This window comes from Vulpes vulpes, chromosome 9 (genome assembly GCF_048418805.1).
Source record: "Vulpes vulpes isolate BD-2025 chromosome 9, VulVul3, whole genome shotgun sequence".
Taxonomy (NCBI): Eukaryota; Metazoa; Chordata; class Mammalia; order Carnivora; family Canidae; genus Vulpes; species Vulpes vulpes.
In genome coordinates, this window is record NC_132788.1 from 90,870,425 (window position 1) to 90,881,690 (window position 11,266).

The window sequence follows — 11,266 nt, forward strand, 5'->3', positions numbered from 1 at the left end:
GCCACGGAGGGAGCTGAGGATACCAAGTCAAGGGGAAGCCGCCCCCACACTCCAGGAGCTGCTTGTGGAAAATGCTTAAAACCAGAGCTGCCAGGCCCAGGACAGGAGGGCAGCCAGGCAGGGTTGGCCCATCCCGGACGCTCCCAGAGCTGCGGCCTGGTGGCTAGGAGTGGCGGGGTCTCCACATGTCCCTCATCGCGGCCACCGCTCAGCAGCTGCTCCTCAGCACGCTGTCCCCTGGCCCTGGCCCTGCCATCCCCGCCTGCAGGGAGGAGGACATCCCAGGGCCTCCTCACTCTCCCATCTCCCTTTGGACTGGGCCGCCTGGCGGCAGGCAGCTTCCCTATTTCCAGAGAAGTTTTTGGGAGTGGGGAAAGACCCCCGTATTGCCCGCCTGGCCTTCTGGTTACGTCAAGCCTGGTCCCTGGAGGGCCACCTAGTGAGACAGAGACCATGGCCCAGGCCCTGTTAAGTGCTTGGCAGGAATGGGTCCCTGAGGCCCCACCACAACCTGCCAAGTAGGTAATGTCCTCATTCTCCTCTTATAGGAGGGGCCGGTGAGCCAAGGGGGTCCAGTAATTGCTCAAGCTCACCCAGCCACTGAGCGTCAGGCAGGATCTGGGTGATACTGTCCAACCTTCACCAGTGGCTGGGCTGGGGTGGAATGTGATGGCCAGCTGATGAATAAGCTGGCGCCGACACAGACGGGAAGGACTCACCAATGTTGTCCTGGGGGGATGAGACAGGCCCCCCACTCTCTGCCACTTGCCGTGGATCCAGAGCACATTCTACCACAGGGTCAGCCCTCAGGTGAGGCATCGCCCTCCTTTTCCCAAGCTGTCACCAGTGTGAGAGTCTCAGGCGGGGTCCAAGCCCAGAAGAGCTTCCCGAAGTGGCTTTGACTGAGGAGATGCTGGTGACCCCGGGCAAGCTACTTCACCTTTCTCAGCTTCGGCTTCCCCATGTGCAACAGTAGAAGTGGCTCTGAGGGCACGGTGCAGACCAGTGAAGACCAGGGATAAGCAATGCAAGGCTCCTGGCTCCAGGCCCTACCAGGGCACCTTTCCCTGCTGGAGCCCTGGACTTGGGGCTGTGTGCTGGGAAGGTAGGGATACCCACTGTGGGTCAGCCCTCAGGGCTTTGGGGTACAGCTCAGGGAGGCCCTGATCAGCTGGGGTCGGGTGCCAGAGAGCCCCTTGCGCCCCCTCCAGCCTCTGGCTGATCTCCCTGCCTTCAAGCCCAACAGCGTGCCTCCACTGCCAGGAAGACTTCCAGGTCCCTCCTCCAACCCCCAGAGGCTCCTGGCCTAGATGGACCCCTCTCTGCTCCACATCTTGGTGTGCTATGCCTACAGCTTCCTCTCCTCCCAGCCCTCCAGGCTCTGGGCACAGTAGATGCTCCTGGTGGTCATGACCATAGCTCTGGCCCAGCAGAGATAAGGGGTTTCAAGCTCAGGTCTCCCAGGGTCCATCCACAGATCCCTTGCCTCTTCGCTGCATGGCAAGAATCTCCCCCAGCTTGAGCGGCTGAACTTATTTTACATGGAGTAAGCGTAGAAGGGGGGTGAGGGGCAGCCCCTGGAAAGCTGGGCGATTTACCTAGTGATGCAGCTTGGAAAGGGCAGTGCCTGGGCCAAAGCTCATTACCTATTCTTGCTCAGGAGGCGCTTGATGGGACCTTTAGGGTCCCCAGCCCTCCTGTGTGTGCCCCTCTTCAGATCCCCAGCTCTTTCTGGTGTCCCTTATGAATCCCTAAACAAGGCTGGCTTCCTCCCTCATTCCATCCATGCTGGGGCCCTGGAGGGGATTTTACTGAAGCACTCAATGGGGAGCATACACGGGCAAGCCAAGAGCCTTCCTTAGACGTCCCCCCTCCCCCATGGGGTACACCCTTCCTGTGGCCCTCAGGGCCCATCTGCCCTTCAGCCCCACAGGAAGATGCTGCCCTCACCCTCAGCTTCTCTTTAGCCTGGGCATCCCGGCTGGACAGGGTAAGAGGAGGTAGCCAGTCTGCTGTTGCCATGGCAATGACCCTGGGGAGGGGGGCTCCCTGGGTTGCTGGGGAGGGAGAGGAAAGGGTCCCTCCCAGCCCTCAGCTTCATTCTTCCTTTTCAGACCCTCTTTGTTAAAAAGGAGTCGCCTTGACGGTTTTGTGTTTTCCATCTCAGAGGCAGGGCAGAAGGCAGGGAGCCACTCAAGGGTGCAGTCCTGCCCTGTCCTGCCCCCTCACATGTGCCTACTCCCCCACCCCACCTCCGTGACTCAGTTCTCTGAGCCGCTGTGCTTCTCCTGAATTCACATCCTGCCAGTCCCTGCACGCCTCTGCCTCCTCCCAGGGTCACTGCACCCACCACCACACCCCCCCATTCTAGGCTTGTTCTGGGTGAGTGGGTCTGAGCAGAGGCAGGGGCTAGACCACAGAGGCCAAGGGCTTCTCCCAGGCCACCTGGGGGTCAGTGTCACCGGGCTCCCTCTGTGGCCTCACTGGGCATAAATCATCCCATGCTCCTCCAGGCCCCGGGGGGCATCTGCACTACAGCAGCTCTCCATTTGACTTGGGACTTCTAGCAAGTCACGCCCAAGGACTCTTGTCTCTCCATCTGTGAAATACAGTAACGAGAACCCCATCAGCCCCCAAGGCTGCTGTAAGGTCTCTCGAATGCACAGCCGGACTCTGGGGGGCTTCCCTCCTGCTCAGCCCTGGGGGCTGGCTCCCTCACAGCTATGGATGAGGAGAATGAGGCTCAGAGATGTGAAGTCACTGCTGGTGGGTGGCAATCAGACTTGAACCCAAGCCCACCTGTGGCCAAAACCATGGCCTCCAGTCACTCTGAGGTGGCCCAGCAGGGGTGGTACCCACAGACTTCTTTTTCCGTCCTGAACTCTCTTTGGGGAAAACACCTCACCCCCAACCCCCATCACCACCAGGCATTTGGAGCCCAGCGGGAGTGGGGTACCCACCCTACCCCAGAGCACCTGCCAGGAATGGGCAGACAGAGGCTTAATCCGCAGGTAGGGGCGGGGTGGAGAAGCAGGTGTGCGGGGGTGGGGGGGTGGGGGGGTTGAGAAGAGGGAGAGGTTGGGGAGGCTCAGAGGGTTCCCAGGACAGGGGAGCTCCAGCCTGCCGGCAGTCGCACCATTCCATCCTCGGGCCTGTGCTGCCCCCGTGTGGACAACAGGCTCACATTCCCGGCTGGGGATACCGCATCCCTCCTGGACCGGAGGCCCCCCTCCAGAAGGAACACTGGTGGCCTGGAGCTGCTGGAGGCATCCCAGGTGACCTGAGGGATGGGCTACCCCTCCAAGCCTCCACTTGAACTCTCCTCTATTCCTGCCAGGTCCTGAGCCCCAACCTGGAGTCACACGCTGCCCACCTTTCCTTCTCTAGGAATCTGAATCCCAGACTCCCAGAGGTAAGTAAACTTCAGGGTTATAGTCTCCATCCTTCTATCCCATACTTCATTCTCTGTCCCCAGTAATTTTTAAAAAGATTTATTTATTCATGAGAGACACACACAGAGAGAGAGAGACAGAGACACAGGCACGGGGAAGAAGCAGGCTCCATCCAGGGAGCCCGATGCGGGACTTGATCCCAGGATCCCAGGATCATGCCCTGAGCCCAAGGCAGACGCTCAACCACTGAACCACCCAGGCATCCCATCCTCAGTAATTAAACCGCTGCTTGCACACCTCTCGTATCAGGGAACTCACTGCTCTGTGGTTTGGAGGAAATTCTGATTGTGGAAGTGATCCTCATCCACGGAGCTGATACTTGCCTCCCCCAGTCACAGCTCTGCTTTCTGGGGCCACACAGTGCGAGGTGGCCTCTCACTTGGGAATTTCTAAGCAAATCCAAAGTCCAACCCAATGCTTAGGGGGCTCCTCTACTCTGTCCCCCAGTCCTCTACAGAGATAACATCCTGGTTCTGCTAATCCACTCATAGTTCTCTCTTATTTGGGGTCCCTAGCTCTTTGGAGCTACAGGACTAGGGGGCCCAAGATCCCTGAGAACTGTCACTTGCCCCAGTTGTGGCCTTCCCTTGGATCTTGTCCTCATTTTTAGCATTCACTTGCCACTGACATTCATTCCTCTCCAGAGGCCTTGTGGGGAAAAAGCGTGGATGGGACTGACGATGATTGAACACCTAATGTGTACTCAGTCAGGGGTCCAGTGCTTTGCTCAAATTATCCAGTGTCACCCTGTGGGGCAAGTTTTGTGTTTGTCCCCAGGTTAGACTCAGACTGAGGCCGAGAGAGCAGAGATCTGAGCTGGTAGAAGAGGAGGCTCTTCTTCCCATGAAATCCCTGCGGGCTGACTGGCTTCCTGCCTCCTGACTCTGCCACCTGCCTGCACTTGTGAAATGTGTACATTTAATTCCTCAGACATGTATCAGGTCCTGACATGCACCTGGGACTGTGTTAGGCACAGCAGAAATAACCCCAGATGTCTCCGACGCTGTTATGTTGCTGAGTGGGCCCCACTGGATCCTAGCTGGGCTGTGGATGGGGCTGTGGCTCTGGACGAGGCCTGAGCAAGACAATGCCACTGCAGGTCACATGGTTCAGGTGCGTCACATCCTGCCCGGTATAAGGCTTGACTTATCACCAGGGCCTTGCCTCTCTGTCTTGTGCCCAAGGCACTAGCAGGGGGCCTGGCAGAGAGACACCGTGCTGAGTCCAGCCTAGTGGCTCTGCCCAAGGCTATGCCACAGAGGATGGCAAGTAAGCCTGGGCCCCTACATGGACCTGAGATGAGCAAGAGCTTCTCACTCACAGAGGGTGGAAGTGTGTGGAACCTGGAGGAAGGGTTAAGTTCACCTTTTTTGTGTCAGACTCCTTTGACATCTGGTGATGTTTACTGACCTCTTTCAGAAAAGTTTGTGTGTTTGTGTGTGTGTGTGGGGGGGTATTTATCTCAGTATTCTCTACACCCAACATGGGGCTCGAACTCATGACCCAAGATCAAGAGTTGCATGCTCTTCCAATCGAGCCAGACAGGTGCCCCCAGAGTAATGTTTTTAAATATGTAAAATAGAATTACAAAGGATTTTCTTGAAAAGGGAACAATGTCCATGAATATGATTGAATGAATAAAATCAGGTTACAAAAGACCTTTTGTTTTTGTTTTTTTAAGATTTTATTTATTTGAGAGAGGATAAAAGCACAAGCAAGGATGGGGAGAAGGGGATTCAGAGGGAGGGGAAGAAGCAGACTCCCCACTGAGCAGGGAGCCCGATAAGGGTTCAATCCCAGGACCCTGAGATCATGACCTGACCCAAAGGCAGCCCTTTAACTGACAGAGCCACCCAGGTGCCCCAAAAGAGGTTTGTGAAAGAAGAAAGAAAGAAAGAAGAAAGAAAGAAAGAAAGAAAGAAAGAAAGAAAGAAAGAAAGAAAGAAAGAAAGAAAGAGAAAGAAAGAAGGAAAGAAAGAAAGAAAGAAAGAAAGAAAGAAAGAAAGAAAGAAAGAAAGAAAGAGACTATCCCTCTACATAGGACAGGCCCTAGCATCTTTCTTACCTTGAAAAGCATGACAGGCCACTGACTCCAGGTCATGTTCCCCTTTGGCCCCTGAACAAGTCCCCTCAGATCACAGTCATGGCTCCTCCCTCTCGTCACTGCTCCCCCTTTGCCTGGCAGCGGGGATTTCACCCTGGGCCCATCCCTATAGTAGCTGCAATGTTAATGCGTGGCCATCACCTGTCTCTGACTCAGCCTCCCCCGTCAGACTATGGCTCTCTGCTCACTGCTTGCTCTGCCTCTGCCATAACGGCCTGGCAAAGCTGAGTTCCGAGCAGGTGTCACTGCTCACTTTTGAGGAGCTCACTGTGGGAGATGCCGCTCGCTCGGCTGGAAGGCCACGCGGTGGAGCAGCCTGGTTCCTCTAAAGTCTTTGCAGCCCCCTCTGCTGGCCCCTACCATGCCTGCTCCTCTTTCTTAAGGGTGCAACCTTCTCTCTGTCCCATCCTCTGGGCTCAGCTCTCCTACTCCCTGGGCTCAGCCCTTGACTCTCTGACCGCCCCCTACTTCCCATAGTCCCCACTTCTGCCCACCAGCTCCGCCCCTCACCTGTTCTCAGCAGCCCTCGGGACTGCTCCTCCAGACACCTTCCCTCTGGCCTCAACCGCTTGTCGGCATTAGTTCACCCTGTCAGCGACTGAGCCTGCTCTTCATTCTCCTGACTCACACCTGCCAGATTTCTCTCTCCCTTCTCAGGAATGCTTTGGTGAGCAGGGAGCCTGAGATCCTCTTTTCCCCCCTTTGCTCCCCTATTACCTGCAATATACTCCTGTCATTTCATGAATCCACTTTGCCAAAGAATGTCCACTTAGCAGGTGTTTACTAAGTTTCTGTTCTACAGCAGGTTCTGTGTCAAGCCATGGAAAAGTAAAGGTGACCAAACGAGTCCTGAACTCAAGGTGCTTGTGCCGATGGATACATACACAAGTAAATAAGGAACATAACTAGAGTCTGGAAAGTTCTATGAAGAAAGCAAAGAGAATGAGAGGACACCAAGTAACTGCGGAGATAGAGTGGAGTGTTTTTAGACAGGAAATTCTAGGAAGGGCTCTCCAAGAAAGGACACGACCCAAAGAGCAGGGAGACGGTCGTCCAGGCAGAGGGGAGAGCAAGTGCAAAGCCCTGAAGTCAGAACAAGCATTCAGGCTTCACAGGAAAGAAAAAAGCCCACGGGTCAGGGGTAGGGAGGTAAAGAGTTTATTTCAAATGTGAGGTGAGGGATCCCTGGGTGGCGCAGCGGTTTGGCGCCTGCCTTTGGCCCAGGGCGCGATCCTGGAGACCCGGGATCGAATCCCACATCAGGCTCCCAGTGCATGGAGCCTGCTTCTCCCTCTGCCTGTATCTCTGCGCCTCTCTCTCTCTCTCTCTGTGACTGTCATAAATAAATAAAAAAAAAAAAATTTAAAAAAAAAAAAAAAAATGTGAGGTGAGGCCTTTGAAGACTTTCAATGACAAGATCTGCTTTGTGTCTAACAACGCCCTCAGCCCCCACTGCTGTGTGGAGGGAGACTGAACTGGGGGGGGGGGGGGGAGTCCTCGGGAGGCAATGCCTAACTCATTTTGGAAGCCCAATAGGCGTCTCACATTTACTGCATCTAAACGGAGACATCTGGATCATTGGCCTCCTCCAAACAAAGCAATAAAAGCCGGGTTCCTCCCAACCGTTGTCCCCATTTCTGTGAGCAGAACCAGCATTCACCCAGACGTTCAAGCCAAAAACTTGGGAGCCACCCTGGCCTCCTTCCTCTCCCTCATCTTCTGCACCCCAAGTGCGGTGTATTTATCCGCTCTTCTCCGTGCCCGCTACCCGGGTTCGTCGCCAGGTGCCTCCACTCTCCCAGGACGCTCACAGCGTCCCCGCCTCACCGCTGCCCCCTACAGTCCATTCTCTGCCCACTGGTACCTTTATTTATTTTTATTTTTAAAAGATTATACTGATTAATTCATGAGAGACACAGAGAGACAGGCAGAGACACAGGCATGGGGAGAAGCAGGATCCCTGCGGGGCGCCCGATGAGGGACTCGATCCCAGAACCCCAGGATCACGACCTGCGCCAAAGGCAGATGCTCAACGGCTGACCCTCCCGGGGGCCCGCCAGGTATCCTTTTAAAGAACAGCAGCCTGGGGGATCCCTGGGTGGCGCAGTGGTTTGGCGCCTGCCTTTGGCCCCAGGGCGCGATCCTGGAGACCCGGGATCGAATCCCACATCGGGCTCCCGGTGCATGGAGCCTGCTTCTCCCTCTGCCTCTCTCTCTCTCTCTCTCTCTCTCTCTCTCTCTCTCTGTGACCATCATAAATAAATAAAAATTTAAAAAAAAAAAAAAAACAGCAGCCTGTCACCCCCTGCCTAGCATGCATGCCTCAAGGGCTCCCTCCGCCTTCGGGACCTTTCATGAGAACCGGGTCCCAAGAACCTGGGCCAGTAGGAACAAACGTGGGTAAAACCGGAAGAAAGCCGGGCCGGACTCATAGCACCGCCTTCGCGTCTGCGTTGTACCCGTCCGACTTAGGAACCTTTCTTCCCGGCGCTGGGGGAAGCTTTTCCAGAAGTACCTTCCGGCCTCGACGACCCTATTTCCCGTGCTGCACAGCGGCCTTCCTCTCTCTTTTTCTCTTCCGGTCCGAGGCGCTCCGGGAGCCGCGGGCTTTGGTGAGGCTCGGCCGCGCGGTATCCGGAGTCATCCGCGACTCCCCGCGGGCGGCTAGACGCAAACTCGGGGGGGACGGGGAGACCGGCTGCATGGCTGTGGGGAGCTGAGGGCGCGGGGTGCGGGGAGTGCTTGTGGGTTCTCTCAGGGAGTGGATGGGAGAGGGAGCGCTCGGATTTGGGGAAGAGCGCAGTCTCGTGAGGGAGGGTTGGTTTCAGCGCGCTGTTACCCGAGTCCCGCAAGCGGGGACCGGCGTCGGGTGGTGCTGTGTGGAGGCCGCTGGAGGCCGCAGATGCGAGGCGCCCGTGGTGCAGCTGCATTCTGGCGTCTGGCCTGACGTCCACTGTCTCTTCCCACAGGTGCAGACATGGCCAAGTCCAAGAACCACACCACGCACAACCAGTGTAAGTCCCCCTCCCGCCACCCCCCCCCCCGCCCCACCTCCTTCTCACTTCAGACCCTGGCAAGGATTAGGGATACTGGGGCAGGGCAAGGGGACACTGGGCCTGGGGCTGGTTTTGTTTTCCGCCACTCTTAACTTTGGGTTACAGTTTAAGAAGCCAGGGGGTCTTCCTGAGGTACCCACAGTGCTTTGCATTCCGTCATGAGGGCCATTCTGGATCTCTGAGAAGGAATGGTTTTCCCCAGGGGGCTGGCCAGCTGTGATGTTGTGTGGTCCTAGCAGAGCACATCTCTATTGGTCTAATTCCTTTGCTTCCCCACAGCACGAAAATGGCACAGAAATGGCATCAAGAAACCTCGGTCACAAAGATACGAATCTCTTAAGGGGGTGAGTTGAGAAAGCGGGTCCAGTGGCGCAGCCAGGGCCTCGCTCCTATCTTTTCCCGGTTGCAGCATCTTGCCTGAGCAGCAGCTGTTAATGACTGTCCCTCCTGGTATCTGGACTGCCAGAGCCTTAACATTAAACCTTTACTTGGCTTTGCCCAGCCTGAGTTGTAACTCCGTCGTCAGGTGTAACCTGCCTCCTCAGGTTGGCTTGACGGTCCCTGTTGCTTATCCAGAGCACTTCAAGGGAAGAAAGGACCTTATCTTTGTGTCCTCGGTAACTTGTGAGAGCCTTCCATTCTATCAGCCAGTGACCTCGATCTGACCCCGTGCTGGGCTTGGGGGGCAGCTGTCCTTGCTGTGCCAAGGAGTTCTAAGGATTGGCTGAGAAGGCTGAGGCTGGAGGGTCTGAGCAAGAGGATGGGGTCCTGTCCCTCTCCTGTTGCCTTGGTCTTTTGGTCTGTAGCATGAACCACTCTATCTCTGAACCTCAGTTTCCCCATCCTGGTGTCTTCTTCAGCCTCATCTGCTGTGTGTCTATTGTACCGGGCATGGTGCTTAACTGACTGCATCCTTTAAAGAGGTGGGGATAGCCTTGGGAGGAGTTGAGAAAAGACAGTCCTGCAAGCCTGGCAGAGGGGGCAACTTTCATTTGTTCTTTTCCTTCTTGCATTTGAGCGCTGTTGGGCTCTGGGCATGTAGCCCTGAAGATATGGTCTGTGTATGTTGCATTAGCAGGGTGGAGTGTTGGCTTTGGGGTTGTGGTACATGTTTCTCTGCAGGTAGTTTGTAAGGGGTGTGTATTTCAGTGTTTTAAGTTTGACTCAATGCCGTCCATGCCCCCAGGAGGCCTTGGGTGGAGCCCAGGAGTCTCCTGGGCACAGCTGTGGCGAGGGTCACCAGCGGTGATTTGGGGCCCCACATGCTGCACTTAGAGCCTGTACCTTTCCTTGCCTTCCAGGTAGACCCCAAGTTCCTGAGGAACATGCGCTTTGCCAAGAAGCACAACAAGAAGGGCCTGAAGAAGATGCAGGCCAACAATGCCAAGGCCATGGCTGCGCGTGCTGAGGCTATCAAGGCTCTTGTCAAGCCCAAGGAGGTTAAGCCCAAGATCCCAAAGGGCGGCAGCCGCAAGCTCAATCGACTTGCCTACATCGCCCACCCCAAGCTCGGGAAACGTGCTCGTGCCCGCATTGCCAAAGGTCTCAGGCTCTGCCGGCCAAAGGCCAAGGCCAAGGCTCAAACCAAGGCCCAGGCTGCAGCTGCGACCCCGGCTCCAGCTCCAGCTCCGGCTCCTGCTTCTACTCCTGCTTCTACTCCTGCAGCGCAGGCTCCCAAAGGTGCCCAGGCCCCCACAAAGGCTCCAGTGTAGAGGCTTCTGCCTGCCAGTGTGAGGACGGAAGGACTGGTATGACCCCTGGGCTTCTGTCTGCATGGGCCTGGTGTCCTCCTGTGCTATTTGTACAAATAAACCTGCGGCAGGATCTGTTAGTTGGCCTGTGTCTATGATCCAGGGACTGGGGTGTGGGTGGGATTTGGGAAATGGGGCCTTGGAGCAACAAGGGGACCTGGTAAAAATAATGGTGGAGGGCCTTAGGAGGCTGGGGCACATAGCCTGCTGGATTAGGCAGTCTGGTGAGGAAAGGGAAATCCCAAGTATCCTGATAACGTCTTGGAGTTTACCTCTTATCTTTATCTCTTGGGATAAAGAGAAGGACCCTGCTGAATTTTGCACTCTGGCCTATGGTGGTCCAGACTTAGGCTGTTGCTAGTGTACACAGCCAGCTTCCACTACTCTGGATTGTGGGGGCAGTGTGCATGATGCTGGGCAGTGCTGGCACTGCCTTACTAGCACTACTGGACTTGACCCTGCTGTGCCCCTGGGATCAGCTGCTTCATCTGCAAAGTCTTAGTCCTTAGAGCAGCCAGTGAAGCAAGTGGTAGAAGTGGTCCTGGGTATTTGTGGAGGCTTCCTATAGAAGGTACCAAGTGTATCACTTCCTGGTCATGCAGTCCTCAAGACTAGTCTTTGAGTATGGTGGTCTTGTGGACCAACCCTGGGCACTTGGGAGGCTCTAAAAGGGTTGCATTTCTGGGGCACTAGGCGGCTCACTCAGTTGGTTAGGCATCAGACTGGATTTCAGGCTCTGGTCATGATCTCAGTCATGGGATCAAGCCCTGAGCTGTCCTCCCTGCTCTGGAGGGAGTCTGCTTCTCCCTCTTCCTCTGCCCCTCCCCACCCCTTGCTCACACACTCTCAAAATCTTTAAAAAAAAAAAAAAAAAAAGTTGCATTTCCTTATATGGAGACAACA

The 11,266-nt window shown here is 55.6% G+C and overlaps 1 protein-coding gene across 1 annotated transcript; it reads left to right on the forward strand.

Moving 5' to 3' along the window:
• Positions 1 to 8,044: 8,044 nt before the first annotated feature.
• RPL29 (ribosomal protein L29) lies at positions 8,045 to 10,443 on the forward strand. Its single transcript, XM_072720815.1, has 4 exons — positions 8,045 to 8,168; positions 8,526 to 8,570; positions 8,892 to 8,956; positions 9,914 to 10,443. The coding sequence occupies exons 2-4, from the start codon at positions 8,534 to 8,536 to the stop codon at positions 10,322 to 10,324; spliced, it is 513 nt and encodes a 170-aa protein (XP_072576916.1). The 5' UTR covers positions 8,045 to 8,168; positions 8,526 to 8,533; the 3' UTR covers positions 10,325 to 10,443.
• Positions 10,444 to 11,266: the final 823 nt, after the last annotated feature.

Bases quoted from the DNA above. Each gene is read 5' to 3' on its own strand.
- RPL29 (XM_072720815.1), top strand. From the start codon at position 8,534: ATGGCCAAGTCCAAGAACCACACCACGCACAACCAGT. The intron at 8,571-8,891 runs GTAAGTCCCCCT...GCTTCCCCACAG, and splicing joins CCACACCACGCACAACCAGT to CACGAAAATGGCACAGAAAT. The intron at 8,957-9,913 runs GTGAGTTGAGAA...CTTGCCTTCCAG, and splicing joins GATACGAATCTCTTAAGGGG to GTAGACCCCAAGTTCCTGAG.